Source organism: Hippocampus comes, unplaced genomic scaffold, assembly GCF_001891065.2.
Source record: "Hippocampus comes isolate QL1 unplaced genomic scaffold, H_comes_QL1_v1.1 scaffold125, whole genome shotgun sequence".
NCBI lineage: Eukaryota > Metazoa > Chordata > Actinopteri > Syngnathiformes > Syngnathidae > Hippocampus > Hippocampus comes.
The window spans coordinates 445,737-464,772 of NW_017805453.1; the positions used below are offsets into that span (position 1 = coordinate 445,737).

Here is a 19,036-nt window from a genome sequence, read left to right on the forward strand (position 1 = left end):
ATGTCACAGGGCTGGGAGGAGATCAATGTTCACAACACAAACACGGCCATGGATGCAGGCCTGAGCCCTGATGATGTTATACTTTCTTCCCTTTGCCATCTTACAGTAAATTAACGCAGGAAATAGAAGTATGTTATTACTTCTTGGGCAATGGTGCATCAGCGCTTCATCCGCAAGAAAGCAGTGATCATTTCAACAAATGAAACCAATGGACCTCGACTGACTGGCGACCTGTTCAATGAGTACCCCGCCTCTCGGCTGTAGTCAGCTGAGATAGGCTCCAGTTCACCTGCAACCGTAATGAGGACACGGGAAATGGATGGATGGATGGACAGAAAAAAAGAGAACATACTTGTGGCACCTGGACAAATCTGCGCATGAGCCTAAAATCACAAATGTAGTAGGAAATGTTGTCACAGCTGACTATGGGTGAGCAGTGTGGTACACTCTGGGCTGGTCGTCACAGGCAGCCACTCCCACTCACATACAGACCTAGAGCGGAGATAAAAAGTCTACACACCTTTGTATAAATATCAGGTGTTTGTGATTAAAAAAAAAAAAAAGATCCTACCATGAGGTTCATCTTTTACGAGAGGGAAAGTAAAAAAAAAATAACTGAAATAATGTGGTTGCACAAAGTGTACACAGCCGCTTATAACTGGAATGTGGCTTTGTTTCGAATTAACTCATCACGTTTAGATATAAGACAATTGACAGTTCACCATGATTTTAAAAAGTCATGGTTTCACTTGTCACCGGTAATGAGCTTTTCAATATTTTTTTTGTTGTTGTTGTTTTTTTTAGGAGACTTGTAAGCAACTGATATTATTAGATTTATTCACAAGATGTCGATATTCCAATATATGCTGTGGCATACTGCAGCTCAGTGAAGGAGGGCGTGAGGCGTTGCTTCAGGTCGTTCCTGTGCAGTGGCAGCCACACAATTTTGAATGCAGGAAAAACCCTGAAGCATGTTAATATATTTTAAAAATAAATTGCCTTTGATAAGTCCAAATATAACAACTTCTTTGCAGACTGAAATGCTTTTCTTGTGTACAAAACCTTGCAAGTTAGGGTCGCTGAAGAGAAGTAAAATGCCTTCAGTGTTATTACACTTCAATTTGTGTTTTCTGACGAAAAGGCAAGATTAGCTGAAGAATGGCACAGCGAAACAAAATTGCCAGCCTCATTATAGACAATTCCAAAAACGTGTACGTATATTACGCTGTTTGACGATTGAATTACCTTAAACAAGTATGTTTAGTTCATTGAAGACTGCCTTAATTTTTTACAAAACCAGGTTCACTGAGGACTCAATTGCCTCTAATGTTTACCAGAACTCTGAGTCGGAGGCTCGGGTAATTGAGGACTAAAATGTTATGGAGCACCACTCAGTGTCACCATTGAAAACGCTTAGGTTGTTAAGTGCAAAAACAAGCTGCTTCATCGTCACCGACGTTAATGCTAGATCTAACTAGGGATTAATCAATCACAATAAGCTCTAATGTGCTCTCGCTCTATCCGTCTTTTACAATGCAGAATTTGCCATTTCGACACCCCCATCCCACTCTCATAAAATGTCCAAATGTCACGGCGTTGACTTGCCAGGAGCTGACACGCTGTGTCTATTCAAGCCTGCCCCAGTACACACCCCTGCAGGATACTACCTTGGTTGGAGCGACTCTGCCTTTGACACGACGCACACCCAACCCCCCGCAGGTGGGCAAAGAGGAGGTGAGGTGCTGTGTTCAAACTGTCAGATATATCGATTTACTATGAGAAGGCCAGGGAAGGCGAGAGCGGGGCATTAAGGGCCCGGCGCCTCGGCGTATAGGTAATAGTTTACAGCAGGCCCGTGTCCGTTGAGGCTCGGCATACAAATACACACGAGAAGACTCCCGGGGAGATGCGCAGTAGTTATGGGTAAGTTGACATGGAGAAAAAGAGAGTGGAATTGTCTGTGTTATCGCTGGAGAGTGTTTGAAGACAGAAAGCAATAGGGGGGGAAAAAAAAAACCTCAGTGGATGCTGCAGTCTCGCACAGTGTGAGCGCAGGTGTGTTGGTTGTGTGTTGTGTTCAACAGCGGAGTTTCATGAAATATGCATGAAGCATGTTTGAACCCTGCACACCAGCCCAACCCCCCTACTTTACAGACCAGCATCTTCGCAAGAACCTTGGAATCCACAAGAGCGTTCAAAACACTTTAATTTCAGTGGGGTATATTCTGTACATACGGGGGATGTTCGTTACCACCTATTGTCGGACCAATACCAGTACAAGTGTTCGCTCTTTGAGTACTCACTTATACAGAGAACCGGTACCTCAATTACGTTTTGACATTGGACATTTCAGTAAACAGAATGACAAAATATTGTGGACAAAACCATTTTCTGACACAGAGAAACAATTACTGGCAAGAAGGTCTTACTCGAGGTCAGATATTTTTATTTATTTATTTTTTTTTGGCTTAAGTATCGGTGGCAGGTATCAGCAACCTCCACAGTACCCACTACTTAAAAATAAGGCCCGATAACAATGGCTGGTATCGGTAGTCACCCATGCCTAGTATATAGGGACAAAAGGCCAAAATGCTTCGGGAATTATCGACGTACAGTGGTATGAAAAACCTTTGTTTACATAATTATTGCACACGTTCTGTAAATCCTATAATCCCACTTCTCAAATATCACTGTGTTTTTCTGCTATATGATTGACTGGGATCGCTGATCCGAGCAACCAATGACTTATAAAGGAAAATCTTGAAAACAAACTGCGATGCAATTTCATATGGACATGGAGCAGGTGGAGGCAGGACTCACGGGAAGAAGTCGAGGAAAATTTTTGTGTGAAATCATCGGCCATCACTTCTGCATTACTTCCCTAAAAGCAGCTTCTGTATGCAGGTGAACCAGTGTCCCAGTTTGAGTGTTAAAATAGCCCCGATCCACAAACCCTCTCGAAACTACTCTGCATTTCAAGTCATGTCCTGAACGCGGGTGTTGGTAAAATATTCACTTTTTAAAATTATTTAATAACTGGGAGGGAGTGGCAAGGTGGGCGACTGGTTAGCCCGTCCGCCTCACACTGCAGAGGTGCAGGCTTCAATTCCGGCTCCGGCCTTCCTCTGTGGAGTTTGCATGTTCTCCCCGTGCCTGTGTGGGTTTTCTCTGGGTACTGCGGTTTCCTCCACATTCCCAAAAAAATGCATGGCAGCTTAATGGAACACTCTAAATTATCCCTACGTGTGATTATGAGTGTGAATCGTTTGTCTATGTATGTCTTGAGATTGGCTGGCAAACAGTTCAGGGTGTAGAAAATGGATGGATGGATAATAACTGGGGCAATATGTGGAATTTTGGGGCACTTGTTAGCTCCTGAGGTATGTCTGTATGTGTGTGTCAATTTGGCTTTTAAGTTACTGCAACTTTGTAATTAAGAATCCATTTGCAGCTGCGCTAATGAACAACAAACTCCTTCAAGCAGAACAAACAAGCTCAAAACAAACTTGCATACAAACACAGTCTCACCAGGAGACCAGTCCATCTGTTTGTTGAGGGAATCTTTTTCCGGTTTGGTTTTTTTCGCAGACACACACACACACACACACACACACACACACACACACCAGTGAGAATGCAGACATGACATCATATTTTTCAGTCTCTGCAAAAGGTTTGTACTAAATGCATGACTGGAGCTGTGCACGCACTGTGGTGTGTCTGGGTCCTGGTCTATCATTTCAATGTAAAGGCACCTTTTATTTGCATTCGTCTCAGCCTTCTGTTGTGACTGTTTATCTTCAACACCTCTGTCTTTTGTTTGGCTGCCATGCCCTGTGAGCACTGTTTAATTTCCAAACCGTCTCCCTCGGGAAGCGCAAGAGGTGAGGAGGGATGGAGGGAGATGTAGACAGGGGAGGACGCGGCCAAAGACACTTCATTTATCAATCAACCAGCTTTGAAAATTTACCTAATTAAGGGCTAATTAAGGTTCTGGGCGGCAAGCCAGCTGGTGCCCTGATGCGCCCATGTCGACGCGACCCTCGTGCCGCTGCAGATGACACTGAATATAAACACCCCTCCCTTCCTTCCTCCCTCTCTCCCTTGCCCCTGCTGCGTTATTAATCCGGTGCAGCAGATATGGCTCACAAGGCTCCTGTCACGGCATTTGTCTTTTTCTTACCGGGAAAAGGTCGGTGGTCCTTACGGTGTCATCGGGACTCTGGCTTCTTCCGTTCCTGTCATGTTCCTGCCAATTCCCTCGGCGTGACACGCTGGCGCGCCAGGCACGCTGGATGCTGGAAAGCGAAGGAAGTTTGAGTGATGGCGAAGCAAATAAATTCACCTGAACTCACACAAGATGATAAGGGGTGGAAAGCCTACATCTAATGAGAACCATTGCAAGATCGGTATCAAATTAGAAAAACCTCCAAACGACAATAGACAATTATAAATCGAAGAACCCAAAGTTAGTTTTTGACTGTCTGTGAGGATGTGAATGTGGAAATGCGGAGTTTTGATTTGCGATTGGGTGACAAATCCAAGGGCAAGCGCACAAACCCGTTGAACCAGATCTTATTGTTATTGCTTGTTATCCGGTTGTTGCACACACAAAATCTGTGACTTTCAATATGTGTGGCACAAGGGAAGCCGTAACTCCAAAGTGGCCCGCGACAAAAAATGGGTTTGACTCCCTGCGTTACATGATCGGGATTCTGGAGCCGATCATCGTTTAAAAAAAAAAAATAAAGAGAAAAAAAATCTGATCAGAAAATGGATCAATCGATCCAAACTTTATACACCACGTACCACCTTAAAAAATATTCAGCTCTCTGAGCACCTTAATGACCAACGTTAAGGTACAGTTGTGTAGTGCTCATCAAAAATGAGACGGAGGTTTTATTCCGAAAAAGTATCTTCAATACCATTGGAAGTCACTGTAACATGATGCATTCACACTGCGCTTAAATAGAGGAAAGATAAAATAACTGTTCTGAAATAACGATTCAATTCAAATGCATCGCAAAGAAATGTTGACAATTGCAATAAGAAACTGTTTTCCAAGATTAAATGTAAACTTAAAAGTTAAATACAACTGAATTGTGCTGTCATTTTTGTGCCTTCCCGTGGATGTTGTCACAGCGCAGCATTTCTCTTCCTTGAGTGTGGATTTCTTCATTTTCCTTCTGAACTTGATCTATTTTGCGCCTGTAGAACGTTTTTCAGCCTGCCCTAACCTCTTCCCACTCTTCAGGGCGCACACCTCCGAAAGACTTCCTCTCACTCTCCACTTTCTGTTCATCCACCAAGTGGCCCCGACACCGAGGGTCACCGTGGGGTGTCGCATCAATTGCCCGATGGAGAAACACAATTCACCTCCGCTAGAGCGGAGAGACAGCTGAAGCAAATGGAACAAATTGAATCAAGAAGCAGAAAGCTCACTAAACCACTACCTTTGCCCTTTTCTTGCCTCCAACCCCATTTTTGCCACTTTTCCTCTTGTCTCCATTCCCTTTTGAGACACCGCTTTCCCTGGAAGTCGGTCTCGGCCCTCTGCGTGGCAATCATATTAACTCTACACAGAAACAATGGCTTTCGTTTTCTAATCTCCACTTTCATGGAAGGAAAAGCCGCAGGCGAGAGCCGTTTTCACCCCGTTCCACTTCGCAAAGCGGCAACTCTCAACAAGGGGGAGCCTTGACTAAATCTGAACAGCAGCTGGGAGGCAATGAGCGCACCGGTCATGTGCAAGGTGAAAGTGACCAAATAATGAGAAGAACGGGCTTTTGGTAAGTCAAGCAATCACACAGGTGAGACTCACACAATAGCCTTGATTTCCAAGTGTGGCTGCTGTTGCCCGCGGCGATGAAGCCTGTTGTCTGCCTCCACCTCGCCCCTCTGGAGGTGCCTGAGGATGAGCAAGGATGAAAAAGAGACAGGGGAGAGATGAGCCAGGGGTGGGATTTCAAGACACTGTTCGGGTTTCTAATTAGGGTTACAAGCCAGTGTTTTGGATTTAAAGTCGAGTTGTAAGCCTCGAATAGAGTTTGAAGATCAGAGTAGGGCTTCAAAGGTCAGATAAAGGTTTCAAAATTTGTGTTTCAAACTTAGGTTAGAGCATTGGTCACCTACATGAGGCCCCTGGGCCCCCAAGGACCACATGAGTAGCTGGCGGGCCACTTCTAAAAATAGCTCAACAATGATGTGACAATTGTGATTTCCTAGTAATGTTGATCATTATACAATTAAAATTAAAATTCTCATTACTATGAGAAAACATTAACATGATTAGTGTGTTCACATAAACGAATAGCATTAATTGCTAATCATAACATATAATAATAACCAGGCCCCGCCCCAATTTCAATATATGCCTTATAACAATTAAGATATTTTTCCCCCAAAAAATTCCCTTAACCGACTAATAAGCCAATACATTCAAAAATACATATATGTATCATGGATAAAGTAATTTCCTTTTTTTTTCTTTACATATGAATTACAAACATTTACAATACTTTGTCCATTGGTACTTGTTTAACTATCAGACAACAAAGAGGATATTTGACAAAATTTGGCAGATTATTTCTTTCTTTAGGGACAGGGGTTTGGAACGTCATTACCTTTCATTTTTATTTCATTGCATTTTTTTTAAATTTTAGTTTTTGTTGATGATAATCACCTTAGTTCCAAGGCAGGGTTATGGTTTCAAAGAAGGGGGTTCAACCCAGGTTTGGGTTTTCAGTAGAGGCTGAAGACAGGGTTAGGGTTTTAAATTAGGTGACTAAGCCTATGGTTGGGCATCAACGTATGGTTAGCGTTTGAAATCAAGGTTTTGTGACAGGGTTATGGTTTCTGATTAGGGTTTCAAGCCTGGGTTATGGTATTGAAAAAGGGATTCGATACAGGGTTAGGATTTCAAATTCAGGTTTCAAGCCTGGGTTGGGTTTCCAAATTATGATGAGAGTTAAAAGTGACAGATTCAAATCTGGACTAACTTTTAAAATTAAGGTTTCAAGACAGTGTGAAGGGTGAAATTAGGGATTCAGGCCTGGGTGTGGGTTTCGAAAAGATGTTAAGGTTTTAAATTAGATTTTCAAGCCGAGGTTAGAGTTTCAAGTGAGTCTTTCAGGTCAGGGTTACAGTTTTAAAGAAAGGGCATTTCATGTCAGGGTTGGGCTTTCAAACTGGTGCTTCTAGATAGAGTTAGCATTTCAAATTCGGGTTTCAAGACTGAGTTGGGGCTCCAAACAAGGGTCTGGGTTACAAATTAGGGTTTCCAAGAAGGGTCATAGTTTCAGATGAGGATGTCAATACTGAGTTTTGTTTCAAATGAAGCATAGGGTTTCAATACCGAGTTCCAACTCTGTTAGGATTTCAAAGGACCGTTTGTGCTACATATTACAAATATGTAAAAAAAAACCAGGAGGTCGAATTTCCCCTGCGGCATCGGAGGTGTTTGACCTTTGAGGTATACTATCGGTTGTTTGGAAATTTGCGTCAATATTGCGGTATGTGCCGTCTTACCTCTCCACCTTGGGAGCCGTTTGCCCTCCACTGTGATTGCAATAGCGATGATAGCGCTTCACTTCATCCTGCACGGAGTAAGAGCAAAACATATCAGTCAAAAACAAGTGCAAACACGACAAAGCAGGAAAGTGTTTCTTTCTATGAAGGAGTTTGGTGGTGATCCAAAAGAGCCTTTTCAACCCTGGCAGGGGTTAGCAGTCTAATGAGAGTCATTCTGGTTTACCATATCGCTCTCTAAGCTGTTTATTGGTCACAAGACTGTATTTCTCGATCTGTTCTCATGAATGTAAATAACGTAAGAGTCCAGCTAGAGGCTGATTGTGCATTAATGTGTGCGCATGCGCATTTGTGTGTGCGTGCGTGCCGATCAGCCAAACAGAGGCAGCAGAACAAGGGTGTCGTGCTGCCACTGAGCTCATAGCGACTATGCAGAGGGAACCAAATGAGCAATGCGACTTGATCCGGCATTTTCCTGCTCGCCATCAAGCGGTGCCTTGAGATGCGTGTTTAATTCATTCTTTGACTGTGCTTGAAACCAAAATCAAAATAAATCAAGAATCTTTTCAAATTACATAAATCGAAATGCTATCAATCCGTTTCTACTTGAGCTGGGCGATGTATAAATATAGTCTAATTGGGATTTTTTTTCCCCTGCCCCTCAACATTGCAATTGAAATTTAATCTGTGATTATTTTTTTCAAGGCTGTCCTCCCATGTTTTTTATTTACACTGACTTGCAGTCCTTTAAGCATTCACTTCAAAAAATTCTACCTAACGTGTGGCATAAACATAAATCAGACAGGCTTTATCATTTCAATTGTTCATGTTTCATGAACTATAAGGCACACCTAAAAGCATTCAATTTTCTCTAAAGCCGACAGTGTGCCTTGTATCTGGATCAATATTCTAATTTTAGTATTGAGGATATATTTATTATATTCAAAGTTGTTTCAAGCACTTTGTTACAGCTGCAGCGGTTGTAAAAGCTCGATATAAATAAAGGTGGATTGTATTCCCTTTAGCTCGTCTAGTGGATGCATAACACAAACGCAGCTACTATTGTAGCTTCTATTCTATGCACCTTATAATGTGGTGCACCCAAGATATGAAAACAATTTTAAAATAGGCCATTCATTGACAGTGCACCTTATACTTCAAAGTGCCTTATAGTGCGAAAAATACAGTAATTGTTCAGCCCGAGTTCATACCTTCTCCGCCCCCCCAAACTCCCCCTCCCCCAAAAATGTGAGTAATGTATTCTAAATAAGGAAAGCATTGTATAACACTGTGCTTTATAAAATGTTACTGTCATAAAAAAATTTAAATGAAGAAATGTAAATTAACGATGATGCACAAACTCATTTCTATCCATCATGATTAATTAATTGTGCCTACTTCTGGTGCGTTTGATTTGGCCACCGGGTGGCAGTATAATACAGTAATGCAGACAAAAAAAGAAGCGTTTGACTTAAATACTGTAATTGACGTAGTAATCTACAGTAATGTTTACGTTTATAGCAGCAATTCTTCCTTTCATTATAACGCAGCCACATGGATGCTATTTGTTTGCCCGCCAGTGGCTAAGATATCAGACTTTGAAGCAAAGTTATATTGTTGTTTGAAATACAGAAGTAATTGCCTTTGTTATAGGTTTAGTTTGACACTACACTTTAACAGGGAGTAAAATTTAACAGCTTGAAGCCTGTTTTGGGAGATCTGTTCATAGTACCAAACTGCTGCTTGTTAAGTGGGCTGGAGTCAGCTGGGAAATGCTCCATCACACCTAAGACCTTAATGAGAATACCGTTCTGAATATTGTAACCAGTGAATTTATATTATGGAACTGAACATCTGCAGTGGGAATGAGTGCAACTGTTTAAAAACAACAACAAAAAGAAACCCAATTAAAAAAAAAAATTGAACTCAAAACTACATGAACAAAAAAAAAAAAAACGTTTTCTCGAGCCAGATGTTCAATTAAACATCGGCGTCCATGATAAATTGTCAAAAGTTGGCTCTTATTTTCATCTGAATAGAGATTTATCTCATCCAACATCATTCATTACGAATTCAGCGTGCCACTACTACATCTTCATGACAAGATAATGGAATTTTTAATTTGGACGGCAATATTTCAAAAGTGAACTATCACATATTAAAAGTTACATCGGAGGCAGAGTCGCTCGTCTTATTTTGCAGATGCCTTCATGATTGTCCTGCGGCATCTGAGTGTTTACAACCGGCCATAAAGCACGGGTCACCGCAGAGGATGAAAAACACTTCAAAGTTGAACGTGAGCAAAAAGGAGCGAGGTGGCTGAGGCTGATGACAGGAGAACCGCAATAGTTCAAATCGATAGAATGACTGCATGGAACATCGATATGAACGCCACATTACCCTGCTAGGAGGATGCGTGGCAACAACAAAATCACATTATTTTCAAATTCTAAAAAAAAAAAAAAAAAAAAAAAGGCGATCGATACGCTTTGCGGCACGGATAGTACTTCGCTGATGAAAAATTAGTGGATGCATTCCTAAAATCATTTGTAGGAGTACTTGTGTTATTCACATTCATGACTACAAATCCATGCGTATATTCTTCCACGAACATGCACCTGGCTTCATGGTAACACACACGGCCAGGTCAGCATGTACACACACACACACACACACACACACACACACACACACACACACACACACACACACACACACACACACACACACACACACACACACACAACATTCAACATTCAACACGCACATCAATCTCCCTCCGTTGGACTGGCAGTGTGAAACATCTGCATCGGTCTAATATCTGGTGAGCTGCAGCTGGAAACACAAGGAAGTGAGTGATGAGGCGAAGCCGCAACTGTCGAGATGCACATTGAACCTGAATTAGCGAAAATCAATTTCCTTTAAAAGGAACATATTACCAAAAAAAAAAAAAAAATTGACTTTTTAATTGCTTGAAAACAATAAGTTGGGTCTGTCAACTGTGGAATTAAACAGCCACGTAAATGTTTTATTTGCCTATTACATTTCTTTAAAAAAAATGTTTTTCTGGTCTTTATGGGCAATTAGGTTTTTTTTTCACACTGAGCTCCGCTTCAGGAAGTCAAAGCATGCAGTCAATTGTAGCGCACACTAGCCAGGTAGATGAAGTGACAAGAGTCAGCCCTCCAAGTAACGCATTAGAGATGTGCAAACGCCTGCTGGAGTGCACACACTTGCCAGTGACATCTGCACTGACCGGTTAGATACCAACCATTGTTATGCATCCACTGGCTAGCAGTGGCGTTTTCTGCTGTGTTCAATACATGCAGCCACATTGGAGGGGTGGCACATTCCGCTACGCCCGTCTCCACCAAAGGCTTCGTGGAATGCTTTTTTTATTGGCAGTGTTAATATACATCATCGGCATTTGTATCGAAAATTTGTGCCCCCTTGTGGAGACGTTATTATGTTGCTCAAAGATCGGCGACACAGTGATCGACTGCTTAGCACGTCCGCCTCACAGTGAGGAAATGCAGGGTTCGATTCCAGCTCCGGCCTTTCTGTGTGGAGTTTGGATGTTCTGCTCGTGACTCTGTGGGTTTTCTCTGGGTACTCCTCCCACATTCCAAAACTGTGCATGGCAGGTTAACGGAGCACTCTAAATTCTCCCTAGGTGTGATTGCGAGCGCGAACGGTTGTTCGTCTGTGTGTGCCTTGCGATTGGCTGGCAACCTCCAGCACGCTCGCGACCCTCGTGAGGATTCAGCGGTTTCAGATAATGGATGGATGGATGTTCAAAGATCTCTGTATTTGAGGGAGGAGCTAAGGTTAGCTTGTTATAGGTTGAGCTTGACCAAGAGTGTCATTCTTTAGGGGCAGTGGTAGATGCCTCACTTGTATGACACAAGGCCATCCCCTCCAAAACAGCTCAAAGGGTGTATAATTCATTATCCTTAGGATATTTTTGATTAAAACATTGTCAGAGATGTTTTAAGATGCCTATGTGTTCTGAAGATGGGGGGCGGGGGGTGGCGGGCATACCGGTAATGTGTCTTTGGTAACATGCAAGTGTGAATTTTTCCTTCTCATAAGACTTGCCAAATTGAGAAAGGGTGATAAAAGGATCTTAAAATTACCCAAAATCACAAGCAAATTATCATATTTCCCCACATTTGTTTCAAAGCCTTGTCATTAAGACCTTTTGACAGCAACAAATTATTTTACACTAGAGGCTCTATTTTTATGAGCGGCATAAATCCGATGCGGTGTGTGGCATATCTCCGCGAGGGGGCAAATTAGCCAAAGCCGATTTCTATTATAAGAAATCAAGACGGCTCCTTTCGTAGCCTTTAAATGCATGGTGACATGGTGTCGACATGGGAGAAGCATACCTGAGCCTTGTGCTGGTACAAAAATCAGGACAGGCCCACATTTGCGCACTAGTGCATGATGAAAATAATGCTCAATTTGTCTTCAATTGTAACAGCAACAACCTTAGCCAAATTACAAATTGCTGCTAAATAAGCCAATTTTCTGACGTATTACTTTGCAGACTAGACTATTCATGAGACGTTCCGAATGACGTAATGACAGACAAGTCTAAAGTTAATAAGTTACATTTTGAATGACAGTTGATCTCAACTAAAAGTTCTTCATTCACAATTCGTCCAAATGTAACTCCCCTTTAATAAATACTGTGGAAATCAAATATGTTGCTGTAGTTGTGCTAACCAAAACATTAGACAGCTCCGTGTGACGCGGTGGTCCTTTAACAGGGGCAAATACTTTACAAAGAGGTTTTGGGGGAGGCACACATTTATAAAGCGAGGTAAGGACCCGGAGAAGAAGAAAGACATGTATAAGGCGAGCAGCGCGAGATCATGATCACCAAGTGGAGAAAAATGCAAAATGGAGCACTTGAGATTATTCCCTCCGTGATGATGTACTGGGAGTGAGAGAGGCTCTGGCTAAGATACGGTGAAGGAGGGGAGGAAATGAAAGTGCGTTCTCACAGACACACGCGCACAAGTTCGCTCGCTTCCATCACAATGAGATTTTTTTTCTTCAGCGATCAAATCGCAAGCCCACTCATTAGGGATGTTCACACGGCAACTTTTACTCCGGTGTAGCACCGGGGCTGCCCCCCGTAGAGCGTTCACACGTACAAAGTTAGACCGGTGTAGCCCCTGAAAACAGCTGAAACCGGAGCTAATTTAACCCTGCTCAGGAGGTGGTTTAAAAAGTTACTCTGGAGTAAGTGCAAATTTGCGGGGCAGCACCGATATAAAATGGGACGTGTGAACGCTACAGGGGTAGATTTGCTACGCATGAGAAGAGTTGATTACATACGGATATTGCATAACTTGCATCCTGGGTAGTTTGCACTTCTTTCCTTTCTCTCTCTCATCCTTTCACGGTGTCTGATAGACCACAGTGTTAATTTGTCTGGAGAAGTATAAAGCACTGTTTTTTGGTATGTCACAAACAAGGTGGGGAAAAGGAAGTACACTTTACGCATGCGCATGTTTTATTTCCGTATTACCGTATTGCACGGCCGCAGAAACTGAACGCAAGTGGGGCTGCACCGGGGGTTAACGCGCTTCTCTTTAGTAAGCAGCTTTATACGTGTGAACGCTGCACAAAATGTACACCGGTGTAAGATATATCACAACAAAATACGTCGGTGCAGCACCGATGCAAAGGTGTGTCGTGTGAACACCCCTATTGAGTCGATACTTTCACCCTGCAAGTCAGAGCAATGGCTGGAAACATGGCAAGAGCTACCGCATTCTATAGAGGGCTCCGTCCTTTTAGCAATTACCCACAATGCACTACCGGCGGCCATATTGGAGGGCTGTTATAAACAAGCCATACACGAATAGACTTTGTGTATGGCTTGTTTATATGATGTAGTGCAGCTCTCCAACAAATTAAACAAAAGTCAGATGCATCAACGTGAGAAATGACTTTGAAAGTGAACATGACCTTTGTAAAGGAATATGTTTTGGCACAATTCTTCTGGTTCAACACCCATTCTCTTTCCCAGGCATGCGGTGCTCGAGAACTTGATACAAACATAACGATACCGGGGGCTAAAGGGGAGCATTTTTTTTCCCCCCATGAAGACCCGATGTTTCTGAAAGATTGTTCCTGTGGTATGAAGTGTGATAAAAGTCATTTTCCCGATCCCAAACGGAACGACAGCCCATCAGGAAGCGATTTGAAGCGTGTGTTATATGCGAACACAAATAGAGGAACAGCTGCTTTTGATGAAAATGTGTGTTACCTGTCTCATGAGTTATTCATCACAATAAAAATGAGAAGTGTTTGCCACCACCGCTAGTTACCACAGAAGCCTAACAGTCAGCCAAAATTCGATTTCTTCCTCGACGACACTTCCTTCTTTGTATCTATGGCAATCTGAATGCACAGTGGCGTCACGTTGCCAAGATTAGTCGACCAGTGCCAATTATGTCATTTATCAAAATTGTTGACGGCTCGTTTCAAAATTGAGGTTTATTATTATTACTTTTTTTTTTTTTTTTTTTTTTTTACATTTTGTTTTTGGCACAAAACTGCAGCTGTACCTTCCGCTGCCTTGTCTCCCTTTATCCCCTTGATAAAAATGTGTAGTCGATTGGCGCACTAGGGGTCAGCCGTGATGTCACTGGAAAACTTACAGCCAAACATAAAACGGCTAACAGGCAACTGAGCTTGAAAATCTGCAAGACAGAACTTGCCTTTCATGATTCACGAGCATCTGGAAAAGAAGCAGGTTGCGGCTGTTTCCATTTCTGATGAAGAGGGCCATCTCTGTGAGCTATTTGGCTAGTTAGCTGCTAACATTAGCCAGCTGCGTTACAGTAATAAAATTATACTTTAAATTTGGATGGACGACTTTGTTACCAGGCAAGCGACATGCACACCTGGGCAAGCCAATGTCCTAACTCAAAATCTTGAACATGTCATAATAACAAGCGGCAAAAGTGGCAGACTTGGTTCAGGCGAAGGCGATTTACAATTGTCAGTGCCCAGATCGTTCAATGTTTGTTCTGCTATGTTCATTCGGGTTTCGTCGGTTCTTAGTTTTGATTGACACCGTCACGGACACGTGCATTTAATAGTACTGTCGATGACGTGGCAAGGAGCAGATTTAAGTATGATGCCACACACTAAACAAAAACGTGATATACATCTCATTATGATGTGAAAATATTGCCGGCGGTACGGACATATCAGACACTTGAGAAAAATGATATCCTCCCCGTCGTAAACTATCCACCTACTTCGATCACAGCATCTGTGATTCCAGGCCGAGGCGCGAGCAGATGTTCTGATTAAGACTGTTGCATGCTGGGGCACTCCGATCGGGAGCGACCTCATGCCGGATCGTGATGGATGACTTCATCATTTCGGCTACAAGTGCTGCGTCAACAATGCCACCTGCAGTGTGTATTTCATGCCTAACCCCATTACGGAAAGAGCTAAAGAAAAAGCGACCCACCCCCCTCGCTGTGGCGTGCTGTTTAAATAAGCTCTGTGTAAAATGCTTAACAGCACCAGCCCGTTGGCCGTTAAAAACTGCGCGGTCCCATTGATTATGGGGTAATAGCTGGACAGATGAACGTGCCTCTCAGCGGTAGGGTGGGGCGGGGGATGAAGAAGGATGAACCAGAATCACTCTCACAGACACCGGCAAGTGGAGCGGCCTCTCTATCCACTAAACTGCATTTCTATATCCTCACTCATATTTCACACGCCGATTACTGCTTAGAGTGCTTTCTCCAGGGGGCCAGAAAGTGTCCTCCACGGAGGTGAACTCCTCCTGAGGAGATAAGCTGCGTCAATTTGGGGAAATGTCATTTTTGGGGATAATGAAACTCTACTGTCAGGTAGAGTAGTGGGAATGGATTGGAGCAGGTCTCAAAGGGGGGAGGAAAAAAATTGCAAGTTTAAGCAGCGGCATCCATGCGTGCGCACGTATGTGTGTCGGTGCACATGTGTGTATGTCGCATCCATTGTAATATGCGTGTGAGGTGGAAAAGCCGTGAAGGAACAGCGTTCGCACTGCTCGCAAAGCTCAAGGTGCTCAGCCGCCAATAATGTGCAACACTACATCGCGGGCATCAAATATTTAGCAGCGAGCTGGTGAACTTGTGCACCTCAGCGCTTGCAGGAGGCATATGACTGGGATAAAACAATAGATACATTGTAAACCCTCGTAAAAGTCATTTTTTCAGAGAGCAAGAAAAAGGTGAATATGATGCTTCATGTCTAAATAATTTCATTTCGGTTCAACTTTAATGAGCTGTTTCATGAAGGATGGAGCTGATTTTAGCAGAGGTGGCCAGCATCCTGAGAACATTTTTTTTGTGTTAAACTGTTACTGAGGCCATTATTTTAAGAGGGTGGCAACATGTTATGATATGATATAAATGACTGACATATATCCCGTCCTTAATTACAAAAAAAGGTTCATTTCTGGACCCCGAATTGTCACATTGAGCTCCAGTGTAAATGTTTGACAAATGTTTTCGAGGCTGAAACAGTGTCTAGAGTACAAAATCAGTGTCTTTGAGGGTAGCGCGCACCTCCAAAATGCACCAGTTGAACTTTTGAGAACAGTGTAGTATACCTTACAATATATAAAGAAACAAACAGGTGCTTTGAAGGGAAGATTGCTCCCCTATGTCCACTGATGCACTTTAAGAACAGTGTGGTTTAGTGTTCCAAAAAAAAAAAAAATCTGGCTGAAGGAGTACCTTTAAAAGGATTAAAGGTGTTGCCATGGCAAATTTAAAAAAATGTCTCTGCAAGCCTATACCGATAAAAGCAAACTGAGTCCATCCATTTGAGCAACAGGGAGGCAAAATCCTCTGCAATTAAAGTTGCATGTTGGCTTTGAGAGAACCTGATAATGTTGTGCAAATGGCTCCACTCAACTTCGTCTATCTCTGCTGCTTTTTATTCTAATCAATGAGCCTCCACGTCGTCTGATCAACTTCCTGCTCCCATTAAAAGCCCAGAAAGTGGATTACATCATTGCTTGTGCCACTCGCAGAGCCGAGGAGAGAGAGAGAGAGAGTGTGAGGAGGAAAAGGAGGAGATCCACCCACACAAACATTTTTCTGTTGCATGAATCCAACCCACGCTGAGACTGCTGCTCCAATAGAAAGGGGGAGGAAAAAAGAAATCTCTCACCTGGTTGTTGATGCGAAGAGCAAGGTGTCTCCGCTCCCGAGCCACGCTACTCCCGCCGCGCATCCTCGCCTCCTCCCCCGGATGCATGCCTCTGCAAGACAACGCTCAAGTTACCGCTTTCACCGCGCAGATGCGTGATCGCGTCCACGCAGAGCGCGGCGCAATGGGAAGCGGCGGAGTGAGTGACACCAACCTGTGCGTGGAGTTCCTCAGCATGGCGCTGTCCCTCTCTTTCGCTTTCTCTCGCTCGCGGTTTCCCCTTCTTTCTGCAGCCACTCACGGATCAAGTGGACACTTGGAGAGTGGTGGAGCAGCCGGAGAGATGACCTGACTTGGTTTGGAGAGTGCGCGCGCGCGTTTTTTTATACAGCGTGTCACTGCATGTATTAGTGTGCGCGTTGGAAGTGCATGCTTTGGAAAATGCGTCAAAAAAGTGGCGGATGAACGTGCACGCGGTCATGAATGAAACACCTGACGTTCAGAAGAGAAGCGCAGAAATTGTGAGTCGAGCCAACAAAAAAATGGATGCAAAAATTCAGCAAAATGAATTGAGATTGGGAAAACATCCATATGACATGACATTCTGCAACAAGTCTCCACTGTAGTTTAAAAAAAACGAGCCATCAATCTCCGTCAATTTGAATACTGTATTGTCAAACGCGGAAAATACATTTCAGAATTAAGGGCACTTCCTACTTCATTTCTATGTTAAGAATAATTTTGCTTGTTCATTCTAGAATATTCAAATTTCTTCAGATGGTGAATTGTGGATTTTCCTTAGCTTTAATTTAGCTCATCAAAATGTGTGATAGCTGAGCTACCTTTTTGACTTACACTTCAGATGTTCTTTCCTCATTGTTTCCCCATTTAAAGGAAGAGTTACACTAGATTTTCAAACATATTTTGGACTCTTCAAAGTTGATCACAATCTACTCTGCGCTGCTGACTTTCAAATTGATCTAATTTATACATAAAAAGGGAATTAATTATTACAAAGTCTGCAGGTGGTGTTTTATTGTTTCTAAATGTAAAAAATGTGAAGAAAAGTTAACAATTGAGTAACAGAAGTAAAATAGAGTAAAATCACTCACCCTTTGAAGACACCTGAGACGCTAAGAAAGGGAATAGAAAGATGTTTGCAGGGGACATTATACTTACTTTTAATTACTGTCTGGTTGATCGAGAAACTTCTGTCAAAAAATTGGCATCGGCCTCAAAAAATCCGGATCAGTTGGACCCCAATTATGGACCTTTGACTCATTGAAAAAAAAAAATGAATTAGTGGGTCTTTAAGATTTGTATTTGCATATATTTGCTTTAAATGCTCAGTGAACTGAAATCTTAAGTACAGTGTACATGTGTTTGACTCAGGACAATTAACAGCCAAACCCCACCCCGCCCTCACCCACGCACACGCCACCACCAGCAACCCCATGGTAACTACCACATTACCTTTTCACTACAGGTTAGTTAGTGCATTTTTATTTGTGGCAATTTGGGAACATTGGGGGGGTAGAAAAATACTTTAGGAGCCTGGACTCGTACAGCTTGGGGACAGACGCATGCTGTCACATTATCAGACTCACTCAAACATAACACACAGCTTTTTAATGGCTCATGATTTTTCCTCTCCAATTCTGTCAATCCAATTTGTCTTGGGCATCGCACACAGCCCCCCCCGCCCCCCCCCCAAAAAATACCCCACTTATACTTCTATAACTGTCATGGGAACACCTTTAATGGTTGAAACAACAACTCCTTCCACCTCTAATGATTTTATTTTGGTGTGAAAAAGCGGTAACAATCATAGGAAAGACAAGTGAGACCGACTCGGTCGCTTTGGGGTCTTGGTACTCTTGTGGTACCTTTAAAAGTACACTTTTGAACACTTATAAATGGCCCAGAAAAAGGTGCATTGCACTGCAGCAATTTTGGGACCTTTGGGGACACTCAACTGGCCACAGGAAACCTTCAGGGAGTACAAGTAACTAAAAGTTGGTTTAACTTTTGCTGCAAATGCGGCTTTAGTGTCTAATACTTCTAATCTTGAGGGCTACATTAGTGTAGATCATTCCTTGAGGAGAGCAACTGATTCATTCCTCCTATATCCCCATTTCTGATGAGTGCAGGAATAATTTTAGGTCACAACTCGAGACTGTTAACAAGCTATTTTTCTCGGTTTTATTTTATTGCTATTAGTTAATATTCAACAATAAAAGTCTGATTCATCCTATTTAGAACATAGGAGTTAAGTAATTTAACGCACCCATTGCATGGACTATAAAAGTGCCGAGTGTGCCGAGTAGCA

At 42.7% G+C, this 19,036-nt stretch overlaps 1 protein-coding gene across 1 annotated transcript in view; it reads right to left on the reverse strand.

Annotated features, from left to right (window-relative positions):
* schip1 (schwannomin interacting protein 1) overlaps positions 1 to 17,053 on the reverse strand; it is a 234,990-nt gene extending 217,937 nt beyond the window's left edge. Inside the window, exons 1-5 of the mRNA XM_019874276.1 lie at positions 16,922 to 17,053; positions 16,729 to 16,819; positions 7,528 to 7,595; positions 5,822 to 5,908; positions 4,184 to 4,298 (exon numbers count right to left, since the gene is read on the reverse strand). Of these exons, the coding sequence (XP_019729835.1) occupies positions 4,184 to 4,298; positions 5,822 to 5,908; positions 7,528 to 7,595; positions 16,729 to 16,819; positions 16,922 to 16,944 (384 nt within the window). The 5' untranslated portion in view covers positions 16,945 to 17,053. The remainder of the gene's footprint in view (positions 1 to 4,183; positions 4,299 to 5,821; positions 5,909 to 7,527; positions 7,596 to 16,728; positions 16,820 to 16,921) is intronic.
* Positions 17,054 to 19,036: the final 1,983 nt, after the last annotated feature.